The sequence below is a fragment of the Sabethes cyaneus genome, chromosome 1 (genome assembly GCF_943734655.1).
Source record: "Sabethes cyaneus chromosome 1, idSabCyanKW18_F2, whole genome shotgun sequence".
NCBI classification, from domain to species: Eukaryota; Metazoa; Arthropoda; class Insecta; order Diptera; family Culicidae; genus Sabethes; species Sabethes cyaneus.
The window spans coordinates 124,171,029-124,189,213 of record NC_071353.1 but is presented as its reverse complement, the minus strand read 5'-3'; the positions used below and the strand labels follow the sequence as shown (position 1 = coordinate 124,189,213).

Genomic DNA, 18,185 nt, shown 5'->3' with positions numbered 1-18,185 from the left:
TCACTATGGCGCACCGGTTTGAGAATATTTTCACTTACTAATCTATCCAACTCCCCTGAGACTTTGTCTCTGAGAGAAAACGGTACGTCATATGGCTTACAGAAAATGGGAGACGCATGGTCTCTTACGCGGATGCTAGCCTCAAATCCTTCTACCGGCTGCTGTAGACTATCTGTAAAAAGCTCCCGGTACTTGGTACCCAATACCGCGGTTAATTTGTTTTTTTCTCGCTCACACTTCTGGTCACTACCAGAAACACTCGTATTCGAGTAATCAGCTAACTCGTGTACAAAAAAGTTCCGCCATTCGGGATATAAAATAGCTAACCAATCCCGACCCATAAGCGGGCAAAATCTATCACCATCGACAATAATTAACGGTAGAATGAACGATCGCCTATTATCACAACTAACCTCAACTTGAATCGATCCAGCGATCTTCAAAATGCTTCCAGTAATCACTTTTAACTTAACCTCACTTCGTCGAAGTCGCAAATCGGAAAAAATGTCTAAATAATCACACTTGCTCATAACTGTGTACGTTGCTCCTGAGTCGATCTCGAAATTGAACCACTTTCCATTTAGTCATATCTTTCGAAACAAGGGATGATTGGCCACGTGGTGGACTTCACTGTCGCTCTCCACCAGACCGGCGTCGTCGTCGCTGCTCATCAGTCCGTTCATATTTCGTTTTCCCCAACAGTTCCTGGCGAAGTGCCCCTTCTTACCGCAAGCGTAGCAAGTGATTTCTTTCCTGCCGCGTCTGTTCGTGTTCTTTCTGGATTGGGACCGTCTCGCCGAGCTCCCATAATTGCGCTGACATTCTTCCTGGCCACGTGTTTTTGAACGACCTCGTCTTGTGTACTGTCCAGCGTTGATCCGATTGGTATACTCCTGTCTGGTCTTCATCTTCATCATGTCTGCTTCAATTTGCTCAAGGTTCTTTGCTACGGTTACTGCTTTTTCAAACGTGGTATCGTCCGTACTGTTTAATAGCTCGCCTTGGATTTTGGCGTTCCATAGGCCGGCTATAAACTTATCCCTCAGCGCGTTGTCGAGGAATTGACCCAATTCGCAGTGCTTTGAGAGTGCTTGCAGTTCAACTGCAAAATCTGCTACTTTTTCGAATTCGTTCTGATTTCGTTTGAAGAACTCCACCGATTGAGCTATACGGTTTTTCTTCGGACTGAAGTAGGTTTTTAATTTTTCGATCACCTTCTCATATGTAACCTCTTTGTGTGTTTGAGGATACAATAATTGCTGAAGCTTTTTCATCGCCGGCAACCCGATATAGTGCACGATCAGCTTCCGTTTGAACGTGTTATTCTTGATATCGTTCAATTCGAAAAAGTTTTCCGCTTTCTCCAAGTAGTCATTAAAGTCTGTACTTGGAACAAAGTTCTCCAGATTCCCGATTAGCTTCATGGTCTGCACTGCCGAAGCCTCTCCATGTTCAGCTTTAGTTGCCATAGCCGCAACGATGATTCGAACAATACTCACGAACACGTGCTCCGCTCACTCTTCTATATACGATAAGACGATTTCTTACACACCCGCTTTCCGCAACTTTTGTTGCACTTTTCTCGTCGCCAATGATAATTACCGCTTTATTCAATAAAACACTTGGTACTTTTTAACTATACTTTATTCTTCGACATCCGAAAGGTGAAAGAGGTCGAACCTTTCAACGCAATCTCTTTTATATAATATAAACCGGAAATACAATCGATACAACATAATTATATAAACTCAAGATACAAGAAACTTATCTAGATTAGTTCAGGTACGAGGGGACTTATATATCTACTTAACACCTGCAAACGATCGTTCAGTAGTATAGTAGCTATTAGCAATTGAAAACTTTTAGCCAAATGAAACCAACGTCAAACGGATCGTATAAAGCCCTGTTCGTGAGGGTCACTCTACGACGGATTAGATGTTTACCCTGCGTCAGTTACTGGACAAATTCCAAGAGTACAGCTCCCAAGTAATAACTTGGGTTTTATTATACTCTTATGATGGTATTTAAGACCAAAATTGGTCTTCAAGACTACCATAAGAGTACAATAAAACTCACTTTGTTACTTGGGCTTGCAGACTCATCATCTGTTTTTGGATTTTAAGGCGGCGTTCGATACAGTCTAAAGGAAATGACCTGGGGCAGATAATGCTCTAAGATCGTTTTCCGACGATTTTGGCTGGGTTATGTGTCAGAATAACGAGTAATTCAGCTGTTTGCGTGGCGTTGCACGGATTGCAACATGAGGGGATGCACTCTCTAATCTACTATTCAACATTGCCTTGCAGGGTGCAATACGAAGAGCAAACTTGGAAAGGAAGAGGATTATCATCATGAAATCTCTAATATTTCTTGGCATTGCGAATGACGTCAATACCATCGAAATCAACTGTAGTGCAGTAGAAGAGGACATTAAACCTTTTAATTTGCAAGCAACGAGATTGGGACGAACCATTGATACTTGACTCAAAATGAAGTACATGGTTGCTAACAGGGAAAAATGGAATCCAAAGGCGTTTGGTACCGAGGTGAAGCAGGATGGAGAATGATATGAACTAGGGAACGAATTCATTTACCTTGGGTCGTTCATGTGAGAAATATGTATGCCGCGAAGTGAAACGACGTTTTGTACCTGTGAATTGGGCTCTCTCCAGATTACGTAGTTAACTAAAGTCAAACAAAATTGGTAGTCAGCATCTGCAAATGTAGACGCAATCGATTACAGTCATCACGTATCCTTCTTGGTAGGTCGATACCACCTCTTAAATGGAGAATCTGTCTAAGACAGCAAACGCTGCCATCCGACCCTTGTGCGTCACCCAGTTACCGTTGCGCCAAAGGACTTCGTCTCTACTGCCGCTCTATAACCTGCAATATGCTTCTTTTGATCTCGTCCGTTAGGTCCGCCTGTGGCATGTTTAATGCGCGCTTCTACTGTGCATAGAATGTATCTGGGTGGTTTGCCTTCTGCACCACATCGGGTACACTGCTTGGACCAATCGAAGGCTTTGCATTTCCCGCCCGACGACCGATCCACGCGCTGCTTGACCGTGACACGCGGAACAACAAACCGTAATTTTACCAGACGCCAACATATTGCTGGCGATGGCCTCTGGCACATCGATGGTTACGATTTGCATATCACCGTATGCCTTTCGTAATCTAATGTCTGAGGCCGCTACCTTGACTTTGAGCTGGTCCCTCAGCATTAGTCTTGATCTTGGTTTTGGTCATCGTCTTGGTCTTGTTCTTGGTCTTGGTCTTCGTCTTGGTCTTCGTCTTGGTCTTGGTCTTGGTCTTGGTCTTGGTCTTGGTCTTGGTCTTGGTCTTGGTCTTGGTCTTGGTCTTGGTCTTGGTCTTGGTCTTGGTCTTGGTCTTGGTCTTGGTCTTGGTCTTGGTCTTGGTCTTGGTCTTGTTCTTGGTCTTAATCATGGTCTTGGTCTTGGTCTTGGTCTTGGTCTTGGTCTTGGTCTTGGTCTTGGTCTTGGTCTTGTTCTTGGTCTTGGTCTTGATCTTGGTCTTGGTCTTGGTCTTGGTCTTGGTTTTTGTCTTGGTTGTGATCTTGGTCTTGGCCATGGTCTTGATTTTGGTTTTGATCTTCGTCTTGGTCTTACACTGATAAAAATAAACACGGCGTTACCAAGGGAACTGACACATGATTTTAATGTACAAATACTGTTAATTTTGTTTCATATGCCAATCATTCGGGCATCAAAAGTTTTTCCCTTCGATTTAACGTAAAAGGAAATATTTCATAAGCAAAACACATTAAACGGTCATGTTTTTCCAGCAAACTTCAGTCAACTTGGTAATCAATGTTTTTGCACTGCAAACCTACGTGTTTTACCATTATTGCATATCCTATTGCAATCCACATAGAATTATAGTGTGAGTTTCTATAAATATTTCAATGGTTTTACACGTTAGATCAAAGGGTTTTACTTATAAAAAGTGTTTCACATGTCGTTTCACTTGAAATTAACGTGACTCTCACGAGAAGTTGATATGAACATCAGATCATCTCAAAGTGTTTTACCATTAAACCATGATTCATGTGTTATTCCTATGGAACGGTAGTGATTAGCACCAAGAGAAAATCTATGAGATTTCCACTTTGATCGAGCGTGTGCATTTTGTTCGGTGTAGTTTTGTTTTTGATTTTGGTCTTGGCTAATATATTTTCATAAGCAATATTTAATTCCTCTTAATTTAGTCAAATGTAATCATTTCTATTGCAGTATAGTGTATTTGGTTTAAAACTGTTTGAATCGAAAATCTATGTGCAATAAAGTCACACACCAATAATGTCCCTTTCGTCGTAGAAAAAAATATCTAATTTCCTGTTTTGAATGCTCGGTACTCCCATCTCTGATCGACGAAAGTTGTTGTGTCATCCTGTGAATCCCCGTAAACAAGGCCGACCGTTGTGTCGGGCATTTGGCTGTGTTGTCTAGTCGTCGTTAGAAACCGGCCTAGTTAAATGAAAAGCATAGCGAATCGTATCAAAATTGATGCCTGGCAGCGATGCGATGTTGCGAAAAAAATATCGCAGAGAGAGTACCGTGGGGTAAGTGAACGCTTCGTGGGAGAACCAGTCCATGCAAACTTTACCAAAGCCTACAGAATTTGTTTTTAATTCGAATGTGATGCATCAATCTATAACGAACAGTAAAAACAATTTAATGAAAATTGTTTCAACTAATTTACGACTCTAAACCTCCACACCCCATTGCCCTGCAAGGCCGCCGTTTGTTGCCGCTTCCGGTTGATTTTCACCGCCAACCATCGGTTTTCCCAACCAAACCTGGAGTAGCAGACGTGTTTTTTATCCTCTTCTTCCCAATCTAGTTGCTATTTTTTTTTCGGGCGCCTTCGTCTATTTATTTATTGCGTTTATTATTCCGTTCGGCGACGGCATCGTCAATAAGTTAAGCTTATACTAATTCAATTTGGTTTGTTTTTGTTCGCAGTTCGAGCTCGAGCTCCCTTCGCTGTCACGCGGGTCGCTTCGTATGATGTCCTCCGGCTCCCACGCACTGTTTCTTCCCGAATCGGGTGCGGTGTTGTTGATTTTCAATCACTCCTTCGTTTGTTGGTTGTGTTTTTTCGGCGTTGGACAATTTATCCAATGTTCGGCGACCGTTCTTTTGCCGCGAGGGACGATATTGGTTTAACAACGTCGAAAATCACTGGTTAAGCGGAAAGACTGTGCTCGACGGGACGGGACAGGAGACGCTGTCGGTCGGACGGGAGTGTAGTAATCTTGTTAGCGAAAATGTTCACTGCTTGTTGGAAAATTAAAAATAAGAGCGAACGGCAGAACAAAAGAGCATCATAAAAAGTGATAAAAGTTGCGCTTCGCGTGTGCACAACTACATAGGGACTTCGGTGGAATTTTAATCGATTGCAAGTGGGAAAAGTTAACGCTACCGAAGCCGTGGGGTCGACCGTAGGGAGTGGGTGGGATGCGGGTTGCTGACGGGGATGTTGACGCCGTTGTTTTTTATGGCTGCCACATTGTCTTCTAATGAGATTTTCCCTGTTTTGTTATCTTTACATTTTTCCTTCTGCACAGGCAAAAGTTTCACACTGACGATAGTGATATCCACGGTGCCGATCCAGATTGCGACGTACACAAAGGCGATCAAAGTGACGGTGGACGGACCCCGGGAACCACGGTCCAAAATTCGACACCAGGGCTTCCATCCGTTCGCCTTCGGGCCGCAGCGGTTCGGGCCGGATCCGCTGATGGGAACGCTGCCATTCAAGCTACCCGGTAAGTGTGCACACATAATAAACGCTCGTTGCATCACGTTAAGTGCTCTCAGCGTAAAAAGGGCATTGTTTAGTAGATACTAATTATGATCTTTATTGTCCGATGAAATAACGTTTTGTGTCAAGAACATTACCTTATCAAAATTTTGAAATGCTAGACAGTATAATTCATATTATTTTTATTTTTATTTGAAACCTAAACTTCGATTTGGTAAATTTGATATTTGCTAGAGGTTTTACGAACAAATTATAATTATTATTAATACACTCAAAACTCAACTGAGAGTGATTGCGATAATTTCCTTCGACGTGTTACTCTATGTGCTGTCACAACCTTACGCAAAAGTCAAAGCAACGCAGCAACGAGGCAAAGTCTGAGCCCCCACCACCGTACCACCGTTAGCTGCAGCATCCCTCTCTGTCTTTTTCTGAAAACAGTCTCTTCCTTCCGGCCCACGATGGACGGGAACCCGTCATTTGGCAGCCCTCGTTGCCAAAGTGCGCCAACGAACGCCTGAGCGAGCGACACAGGATGAAGTGTTTTAATTTTGCTCCTTAACGTCGGATCCCCTAAAATACCACCCACGACGACGACGACGACGACGAGGTGAAGACACTGGTTTTGTTTTTCACCCTTCAACTTAAGCGCGCGAAAATAATTATTATTCTGCGCTTTTATTCCTCCAGCTGTTGTGTTACCAGGCTGCCGCCGCCGATGACTGCTATACGCAAGCAGGCAACAAAGGAAGCATCCGCGAGTATAATCGATATCACCGCGTGTGCCATCCCCGGAGGGTACTTGTTTTGGAAGCGACTTTAAATGCCAGCCAGCCGCCTCCTGCCTGCTAGGCAGGAACTGAAACTCAACACTTTTGTTTTAAAGTCATTTACTCAGAAGAGTTTTCTTCGCCGCCCAACCGTGGTCCCCCCGGGGCGTTTGCTTCCAACTCTGGTTTGATAAGCCGAAACCAAGGATGCCGACTGTGTTGCCTGGCGACGGCTCGTTAGCACCACATTCCGTGAAAATCGCGTCCTCCTTTTTGGGTGCCAGTCAATGTGAAGCAGAGGGTTGCTCCCGAAAAATGCAACATTAATCACAATCCTTTAGGACAGTGAAAATTGAAATAAATGACGGTGTTTATTTCTTAGAATATGTTGGGAGTATTAACGCGGTAAGCTCCCGCTTTGTCCCCGGGGTGTGGGTGGGGGATTTACTCCCTGGTGAAACTGGTACAACCAGTTTTAAACTCGGTCTTTCGATTTGTTCAGCTTTTCCTCGTTGGCCGCGTTGTTGGTTGTGCCTCTCAAGGGGGAAAACTTTTTCGTTTAGCCGCTATTAGTATTGCCCTTGGTGAAGCTCGAGGTGCACCACGAGGACGAGGCAACAACGGCAACAACAGAGCTATAATCTTAGATAATCTTTCGCATTTGTTTGAACGTCTTTATTGTGTTCACTGAAATCTATGCTTTGCGGATGTGAGTTGTAATATTTATAGTGCAAAGCTTCCGCTGCCGTCTAAGTAGGAAACATGTTATGAATTATAAACTCAGTATAAAGAACATTAAAAAAACTCGCATATTGATTGAGTTGAAATGCTGAACTTACGGCATCTGCAAGAGGGTAGAAATTTTCGTCTCAATCAACTGATTTTTTCCAAAACGGACAACTAATTTTAGACAACTAACGGCAGTAAACCGGCCGACCTCAAATTACGTTGTGAAGCGCGGAAATTCATAAGCGATAAAAGTTGTGCAGAATCGATTTCACCATTCATGACTTTAGCCACAAACACGGTCTGGTGGGTTTTACGTCGGTACTTCAGAGATTCGAGGTTAAGTAGGCAGTAACGATCCATGTCCGGTGGAAGATCCATAGGATTACGCCACGGTAGATGTCGCAAAGCTATCCGGAAGAATGGTAGTGTGGATCCTTGAAGTCCCGTCCGATTTTTGAAATAATTTCGAGTTGAAAAGTTGCTTTAGAAATAATAAATTCACAACAATTCCGGTGCTGAGAACTGGATATATCTTTATATATCTTTATCACTCTACTCACGATTATCTCAAATAATTTTGACGAAGCCGAAAAGCTCGATAGTTCCTTACTTTTTAACGGTCGCCAGTTTTAAATTACTTAGGTGGCTTGCCGTCCTAAGACAAAGCCTGTTGAACAAAGTTTCTCCATGCAACTCGGTTGAGGGCTACCGCTCTCCAATTCCTCGGACACCGAGTACTCTCCGCCAGATCTCGCTCCACCTGGTCTAACCATCTTGCTCGCTGCGCTCCTGGTCGTCTTGTTCCTACCGGATTTGAGGCGAACACCATCTTTGCAGGGTAGTTGTCCGGCATTCTTGCAACATGCCCTGCCCATCGTATCCGTCCAGCTTTAGCTACCTTCTGGATACTGGGTTCGCCATAGAGCTGTGCGAGTTCATGGTTCATCCTCCGCCTCCATACTCCGTTCTCCTGTACGCCGCCGAAGATCGTTCTTAGCACTCGTCGTTCGAGCACTCGCAGGTCCTCCTCGAGCATTGTCCATGTTTCATGCCCGTAGAGAACAACCAGTCCAATAAGCGTCTTGTACTGGGTGCACTTTGTACGGAGACTTAGTCTGCTCGACCGCAATTGCTTGTGGAGCCCATAGTAAGCACGACTTCCGCTGATAATACACCTCCGAATCTTACGGCTGGTATCATTGTCCGCCGTTACCAGTGAGCCAAGGTAGACAAATTCATCGACTACCTCAAACTCATCGCCGTCGATCAATATACTACTGCCCAAGCGGTGTCGTTCGGCCTCGGTTCCGCTGGCCAGCATGTACTTTGTTTTAGACGTATTTACCTTTAACCCAATCTTTTCTGCTTCGCGCTTTAGTCTGGTGTACTGTTCAGCCACCGCCACAGATGTTCTGCCGATAATATCCATGTCATCGGCAAAGCAGACGAATTGACTAGATCGTGCCCCGCGTGTTGATATCCGCTCGGTTCATAACACCTTGTAGCGCTATGTTGAACAGCAGGCATGAAAGACCATTACCTTGACGAAGCCCTCTGTGCGATTCGGATGAACTTGACAATCCACCCGAAATCCGAATACATCACTGTGTACCATCCATCGTAGATTTAATCAGTTTGATGAGCATCCTGGGGAAGCTGTTCTCGTCCATGATTTTCCATAGCTCTTTCCGGTCGATGGTATCATATGCGGCTTTGAAGTCAACGAATAAATGATGCGTGGGAACTCTGTATTCACGGCCCTTTTGGAGGATTTGCCGCATTATAAATATTTGATCCGTTGTAGACCGACCTTCGAAGAAGCCGGCTTGATAAGTTCCCACAAATCTATTCGCAATTGGTGATAGACGGCGGAAAATGATTTGGGACAGCACTTTATAAACGGCATTGAGAACGGTGATCGCTCGATAGTTCTCACAGTCCAACTTGTCGCCCTTTTTGTAGATCGGGCAGATAACCCCATCTTTCCACTCCTCCGGTAGCTGTTCCGTATCCCAAATTCTAACAATTAGTCGGTGCAGGCAAACGGCCAGCTTTTCTGGTCCCATTTTAATAAGCTCCGCTCCGATGCCATCTTTTCCCGCTGACTTGTTGTTCTTTAACTGCATGATGGCCTCCTTAACTTCGCCTATCGTTGGGGCTGGCACCTCTTCCCCGTTTGCTGCTCCGTCGAAATCGCTTTCCCCGCCGCCATGGTTTTCCGCCTGGGCGCCATTCAGGTGTTCGTCGAAGTGCTGCTTCCACCTATCCGTCACCTCACGATCGTCCGTCAGAATACTGCCAGTCTTCTCCCGACACATTTCGGCTCGCGGCACAAAGCCTTTACGGGATCCGTTCAGTTTCTGGTAGAACTTCCGCGTTTCCTGAGAACGATGCAGCCGCTCCAACTCTGCATATTCCTGCTCTTCCAAGTTGCGCTTTTTCTCCCGAAAGATTTGGTTTCGCTGCATCTTCTTCTGTTTGTGTCTTTCCACGTTCTGACGTGTGGCACTGCGCATCTTGGCCGCCCGCGCAGCGTTCTTCTCATCCATCACCCTCCTACATTCATCGTCAAACCAATCGTTCCGCTGATTCCGGGCCACATGCCCGATGGAGCTCTCCGCTACACTGCTGATGGCTGTTTTGATAGTGTTCCAACAGTCCTCGAGAGGAGCTTCGTCTAGCTCGTCCTCTTCCGGCAGCGCAGCTTCGAGTGAATGCGCGTAGTTTGCGGCGACGTCTGGCTGCTTCAGCCGCGCGAGGTCTAACCGAGGCTGGCGTTGGCACCGAATGTTGTTCAGAACGGAGAGTCTTGGGCGCATCTTAACCATCACTAGGTAGTGGTCTGAGTCAACGTTAGCGCTTCGATAGGATCTGACGTCGATAATGTCTGAGAAGTGCCGACTGTCGATCAAAACGTGGCCGATCTGTGATTCTGTCTGATTTGGTGACCTCCAGGTGTACTTATGGTGGATTCTGTGCTGAAAAAAGGTACTACGTACGGCCATATTCTTGGAGGCGGCAAAGTCGATAAGTCTTAGGCCCATTTCATTGGTTCGCTGGTGTGCACTGAACCTTCCAATCACCGGTTTGTATTCCTCCTCCTGGCCGACCTGAGCATTGAAATCCCCGATGACGATCTTGATATCATGTTTTGGGCAGCGGTCGTATTCACACTCCAACTGAGCGTAGAATTCATCCTTGTCGTCATCGGTACTTCTGAGGTGAGGGCTGTTCACGTTGATGATGCTTATGTTGAAGAATCGGCCCTTGATTCTCAACCTGCACATTCGAGGATTGATTGGCCACCACCCAATCACCCGTTTCCGCATCTCGCCCATCACTATGAAAGCTGTACCCAGCTCGTGTGTGTTACCGCAGCTCTGGTAGATGGTATGTCCATCTCTGAACGTACGTACCGTTGAGCTCATCCAGCACACCTCCTGCAGCGCAACGACGTCGAACTTGCGGCTCTTCAATACGTCGGAGTTTTAAATACTGAGAATATAAATGATTGCTCTCAAATAGTCAGGAGTTTATTTATTTATTTACAGGTCTTCGAATTAATCGTACAGCCTGTTCCTACTACTTAATGTACGCTTAAAAATATTGTTTTACTAATGTTAAAGTCATAGCACTCAGATACATTTTCGAAATTTCTGCAACACGTATCAAATGGATTGTATCGGTCATATGTACCGTGAACGTACCATATTCTGCGCAGTTAAGACATTTTTATGATTCTTCCGCTATTCTAAGTATTCTATAATTAAATTAACAACCTGGATAGCAGCAACGTGTAGTACTACGGTCTATAATATCTGGTAAAAAATATGGGAATTATAAGTCGACCAACAATTGAGTATATTTTTCGTTTTGTAAACTTATCTACGGTGCCTAATTCGGCGCACTTTCTTGCCCATGTTCCTAATTCTGCGCATGTTTGCTCCTAATTCTGCGCAACCAAAAAGTGAAAATAAATACTCCTGCCATGCTGTTTATGTCTCTATACGCTGAAAGCACACCAAAAAATCCGGCATTAGCCATTACCATAATTAAATCCATGATCCGGCCTTCTTGTGCTGTCCAAGTGGCAAAGGAATGATGTTATCATTTCATAACTTGAAGGGCGAATTGATTCGGGTTTTCTGCATACTAAACATTACACTTTAGACTAATACTAAAAATTCTGTTTTCACATATAAACCATTTCCCCACTCTCTGACTCTGCCCCATGAGGTTGGACATTAAAAAAATAGAAGACACGGTTGCATGAATTGGCGCTCATAGGTTTGGACTCCGAGACACAGCACAGGATGCCAATCAATGCAAGTTAAAGATTCTACTTGAATTTTCATGCCTCTATACCTTAGTCATTTGGGTGAGGTTGCGTATTCTTTCGCGATTCATAGGATACATTACTGCGCAACATTTGGAACATGAATAAAGAATATGTGCCTAAATCTGCGCATTATTGCACCGCATTTTTTCTAAGAAAAGCAATGCATGCAATCACTCTTTTTATCTAAAACATGACTAAAACTAATTATTCTTTCTAATTATGCTGGGTAATTTGATCATTGCAAAGAGTTTCGATCATAAATTTGTTAATTTTCCAGAAGGACAATCCACAGACTAACAGACGTAACACTTCGAACAAATTTTCTAATAAAACATCGTTTCAATGACACCCCTAAAACTTGGGAAAAACACTAGCACCACCTGGTGGTGTCTTCGCGCCGCACAGAGTAGGTTGCTATAAATTTAGCAATGCTATAAATTTACTTGTATATTATCTGACAATAGTGCCAGCACAGGCGAGCGGCGTTCTCTCGCAGCGACTGTTGTTTGAGTCTTGGCTTAAGCGAAAATTTGAAATGATCGTTTTTATTGACGATGGAATGAGGCTTCAGTGTTACGTCTGTTAGTCTGTGGACAATCTTAGCTTTGGTGCTAACGACGATGCTTTCTTCCATATAAAATACTTTCAGCTTAACGTTAAATTATTTCGCTCTCAAATATTATGGTCCGTTTGTCAATAATGGCGTAATATTCAACAGACATTTATAAAAAAATAACGCAATGATCATAGTTATGCACAATGTTAAAAAATACTAATATAAATCAAAATGCGCAGAATTAGAAGTGGTCACGGTAGTACGGTACACTGGAAGCCTCAGGAAGTTAGTCCGCCGGGTAAACCTTGGGGGCACGTTGAAACTAACTCGGCTGAGCAACTCGGAGCAATCAATATTGTTATCGAGAAGATCAAATACGAAAAGCCGTTGTAGCTGTATCCTCCTACTTATTAGCGAGGGCAAGCGAAGAAGCATGCATCTGTTTTCTTAAGGAGGTAGACGGATTGGATCACGCCTGGGCAGCAATCGCAGGGCGTAACGAATAAAGATTCGTTCGATGCGATTGATTGACAGAGCCTGGTAGGGAGTCCACACTAATACACCATATTCGAGAGTTTACCTTGTTCGTTTGACTTATTAAAAATCATACGTAAATGAATTACCAACGGCTCGGCATAGCGATGCGAGACCATAGTTGGATCCCCGAACACATAATGGATTTCAGATTTGAATTCAATTTTGATTTAATTCTGTAATAGTGACATTGAATGACGAACTTTAATTTGAAGAAGGTATTACATCAATATACGATTGAAGTTTATTTCGAGTTTATTTCAGTTGAACAGTTAATATTCGGCAGGGCAGTCTTCGGAGAAATTTATCAAGACTGAAGTTTGATGTTTTCCCGACGTTTCGACACTTTGTTGGTGTCTTTTTCAAGGGGTACTGTGGTAAAATACATTTTTAATGTTATTTTTAAGTTGCTTACATAAATTTCACTTTGCTTACATATCATTTAGTCTTTTGTTCTGTTTTTTGGTTTGTACATATTACGGTCATGGAGGGTAGTAGTTGGTACATGAGCTGGAACTGGAGGGACATATTTATTTTAAAAGTGCACTGTATTTTAGATATTGCCCTGTTTTTCTTACTTGGAATATTTAAAAATTCAAATAATTTTTCTTGCTTTGACCTGTACTGCGGAGCACTAAACGCTTCTTTATAAAAGGTTTCTATTGTTTGAAATATTTCAGTTTAGCTGTTGGGCCTTACCGATCTATTACTGTGTTTATTCTTTAGTGTATGCAAGATTGCTGCGTAGGTGGTATTTTGACCTTCTACATCTACACGCTTGTTTACGGTGTTTGGTGTATTCGTGATGTGACACATTTCTAGAAATGGTACTGTGTGTGATCGGTAGCTGTGATCTACTATGGACGTTTGGCTTAGATTGAATCTGTGGTTGTGTGTGATGCAATGTTCTAATAGGGCTGTCTTTTCTCCTAGTGACCTGATTTCGGAACTGGTATTTGTGTGACTCATTAGTGTAGCTTCCAATTTGTTTACATTCGACTGATGGCCAGAAATTCTAGTTTTGAGCTTGTTTTTCGTCATCCCAATGTAGCAACTATCACAGTTGTTGCAGGGGATTTTGTAAACGACATTGGTTTTGTCTAATTTGTCTACCGGATCCTTCACGTTGCTGTGGAAGTGTTTTATTGTCCTGTATTGCCTGCTAGCTATTACTAGTGTAGGATGATCTTTCGTAAGGATTTTTGTTATTTGGTTAGTGAGCTTTGGCACGTATGGAATGGATCTGTAAATTTTTGTTGCGGTGGATGTTGCTTCTAGTGTGTCGTGATTTGTTTTCGGCATATTTGTCTGGTCGGCGCTAGTGGTTCCTTGTGGTGATCGATCTCTAGTTGGTAGTTTGTTTCCTTGCTCTGGTGTTTTTGGTGGATTATCCGATGCTGCTGGTTGACTTTCAGGTGGTGAATGGACTGATGGGACGGCTGGCAGTGATGGCTGGCTTTGATGGTTTCCAGTGGGTGGTTGGATTTCAAGAATTTGCGGTTCTGTGGACGGAGTTTGTGCATATGCTGATGGGTATAGGGTTGCGGTGTCAAGCGGTGTTTCTGGCGGTGACGGTTTATTCTGCATGGTGGCTGGCTGGGTTGGACTTGGATCCGTAGCTGATGCTGAATTCATGACTGGTTTGTTGTTGTAGGTGTTGATTAGTCTGTTTATCAGCGTTATTGGATAGCCATTCATTTTTAGTTGCTCTTGAATTGTCTTTTTAATCTCGCTTTGATTTCTAGACCGTGATAAACGACTGACTCGACATATGAAGTTGTTGGCTACATTTATTTTGTGTTTGAGCTGATGGCAGGAGTTATAGTGGAGCATTCTTCCGGAGGATATGGATTTTTGGTACCAGTCCGTACTTAGTGTTTGGTCGTTGTTGCGTATCACCATCATATCTGAATAAGGTAACCGGTTATTTTGTTCAACCTCCATGGTGAATTGCAACCTTTCTTCATGTTGGTTGAATTCATTCAGTACATTTTCTTTTTCATTTTCTGGTATGACGAGGAACAAATCGTCTACATATTTTCTAACAATTGGTATACTGAAGTGGAGGTTTTTCATAGCTTGATCCAGGATGTTTTCAAGAACTATGTCAGCTAGAATGGGTGACAGGGGGCTACCCATGGCGGTTCCGAAGGTTTGGAGGAAATACTGTTTGTTGTACTGGAAATAGCTGGCTTTCATGCATAGATCGACGATTTTTAAGAACATTTCTTGATCGATACGAGTGTTTATTTCTTCCCAACGTTCAGTTATGTTTTTTAGCACTAATTCGCGTGGGATATTAGTGAACAGAGAGACTACGTCTAGTGATATCATGATATAACCCTCAGGAATTGTCACTGAGTTTATTTCTTCGCAGAAGTCAAATGAGCTACGTACATTGTATTTACTGTTGAGGGATGTCTGCAAGATATTCGTTATGTATTTGGCTAAGTTATATGTTGGCGATGTTATGTTGGGAATCACTGGTCTTAGGGGAAGGTTGGGCTTGTGTGCTTTTGGTTGACCGTATATTCTTGGGCAGACGGCATTGTATACGGTTAATTTTCTCGCAGTTATTTGGTCTATTGACTTGTTCTCCTTCAGCGTCTTAACTAAGCCGTTGGTTTTCGTTTGGAAACCACTAGTTGGATCTCTACTGACACATTTGTACGTGTTACAATCCTCTACCAGCGCTTTCATTTTTTCCCCGTAGTCCGTTGCAGACATAATTACAGTTCTGTTTCCTTTGTCGCTGGACAGAATGCAAATCTCTGGATGTTCCTTTATGAATTTGGCTGTTATCTTTTCTGCTTTCATACAGAATTTTGATGCGGAGGACTGAATTTCTGCCTTTGGGTTAAACCGATTCATGTAGTTTTGTATCACGTTTACAGTCTGACATCGATTTCTGTCTTGTATTTCTTTGTCGTCAGTGGTACATTAAAAAACTCTGATACTCTGAGGTTCCTCATTTAACCAATTTGGGTTTAGATAACCAAATCATACAATTTTGTCTTATCTTCTACATATTTAACAACATGAAGCAAATTTAAATCATCCACATAAGACAGCTTCTAGTCTAGGTGGATTATAAATAAAATTGTATTGATGATAAAAAATAACAATCCTGAATTACTTCCCGGTGGAACACTGGATTTGTTACAAAAAGAGATACGATAGAACCCTTCTTACTGACTGGCTACAATTATGAATATTATGTTAAAGATGGGGTGGATGACACTTGATCTCTCGTTTGCTTGATCCAGCAAATTTCCTGAAATCATTGGTTTTCTCTGAAAAGATACTCAACAACCAAAGCTACGGAACTATGTCCATCACTCCTTAAAACCAGAATCGTTACTTACTTACGTATGTGTCCATTTGCGCTAATCCGGCAGAACAATGGCATAAAATCTCCGAAAAATCTCCGCTGCCGACGATTACCCTCCATAACTTCAACGATGCGAAGCCCACATTCGTGTGATTTTCTCACACACGCGTAACCCGTTCTAACGAACACGCCGACATAAGCATTCCTTTGGGACTCTCGCACTTATTTATGCATACTCTGCAACTAGTTTATGCGAGTGTGTATTTAGCTTACAGCTTCAGTCATCGCTCTCGCTCGTCATTGTAGCACGTGCTACAGATACCGATCACTCGCGAGGGCTCGCCCTGCCGCCCGTGAATAGAATCGAGGGTGATGAAGAATCGATGAAGGAGAAAAAGTAATGCAAAATCTGTTTCTCAGTGAGCCACTAGCCCTCTCCCCAAGCAGCACAAATTTGGCACTTTTAGTTGTAGCAACTCGTTTATGACTAAAAGTCGTCACATATCGGTTGCCACAACTGGTTTGTAACAGCTGTGCCACTAGCGTGGGGTTCCTGGATGCTCACGATTTGTTTCTTTCGCGAGTAGGCTATGCATAAAGACAGTACGTGGCTATGCATTCGCGTGTGTGTAGGTATCTGCACACAGCAATGGCAGATATTTGTTTTACGCTTGCTTGAGTGGCGTAAGCATTAAAAGCTATGCTTCTCATACTCACTCGCATGAGAGTGGACATCGTTGCCTTACCTGTCGCCATGCCAGGTTCTCGTGTACAGTCCAGATGTCATTGGCTAAGTTGCGTCGCCATGATCCTCTGGGTCTGCCTCTTCTACGCTGTTCTTGCGGATTCCAGTCGAGTGCTTCTCTGCAGATCTTGTTCGCTCCTTTCCTCACACTCTTAAATGATTTTACCCGTAAATAGGTCGGATTTAGCTAAAGCTAGGTTGAAACTACTCAAAATGAAAATGCCCTTAAAGTGCACAAACTCAAATTTTGGCCAAAAAATTCACCCAAATTTGGCAAATTGTTACCGATAATTGGATTCTGTGACAAATAACGCACTTTCAAGTTTCTACTACCCATTTTTTGGTTGAAAAACTACTCAAAATCTGAGTTTTTACACTTTAAGTGCATTTTGAGTAGTTTCAACCTAGCTTTAGCCAAATCCGACCTATTTACGGGTAGAATCATTTAAGAGTGCAGGGTGTGACCGATCCACTTCCAGCTACGTTCTCGATTTTCTGTTGCTATCGGCCGTTGATAATATCGACGGTAAAGTTCCATCGTTGGATATACAGTTGCCAAACCACCAGGCACGTATGATGGCAACGTATGGCAACGATTGATAAATATCTGCAGTTTTTGCGCTGTCTCCGCTAAGACGCACTTCTTTTTACAGGCATATAGCAGTACGCATTTAATGTTTGAGTTAAAAATTCGGGTTTTCGTATGTAGTTTTCATAAATCAGATCACTGGTATGATCGCCCAATGTTTTGCAGACCTGCGAAGGCACCTCTGGCCTTCCTGATCCGTGTGGCTATATCAGTCTCGGTTCCATCATCGGGTGTTATCCGGCTACCAAGATATTGAAAGGGTTCCATCTGTTCAACCTGTTGTGGTGATAAAAATGCCACCCTGTCTCACGCCAGAAGTAACCCTTATTGGGTGGAAAGAGACGCCGCGCCGTGGGATGAAACCCAAATCTAGGTGGACAAAAGTAATTACGCTAAAACCGTTAGTTCTAGGTATATAGTATCTTCGGAGTAAATTTGTTATTTTACCTTCCGCATTTGTTGATGTATATGACATTAGGGTGACTATCATAGTAAGCTAGTGCAAAACATTAACATTTTTATGGCTTAAGTTAGCTGAATAAAATGTTCAGCAAAGTTAAAGTACATTAAATTTTAAATAACTTTGCTAAAGAAATGAAAGTTTTATCTCTTATGGTTGATTGGCTGGAGCTAATTAAAGTTTTTTGGTCGGGTGGACCTAAAGAATCCGTTTTTTCTTTATATCTCCTTTCGTGTTTATTTCTCACGAAACATGCCTTCTGAGCACTTTCACACGCATGAAAAACACACATTTTGTTTGAAGGAATTAAGTCGGTTCTGAAACTACAGGCATTTGTTCTAA

General features: G+C 43.0%; 1 protein-coding gene across 1 annotated transcript in view; it reads left to right on the top strand.

Annotated features, from left to right (window-relative positions):
• The window catches only part of LOC128746191 (uncharacterized), a 112,230-nt gene that overhangs the window by 61,253 nt on the left and 32,792 nt on the right, over positions 1 to 18,185 (top strand). Inside the window, exon 3 of the mRNA XM_053843235.1 lies at positions 5,594 to 5,794. Coding sequence (XP_053699210.1) covers positions 5,594 to 5,794 — 201 coding nt within the window. The remainder of the gene's footprint in view (positions 1 to 5,593; positions 5,795 to 18,185) is intronic.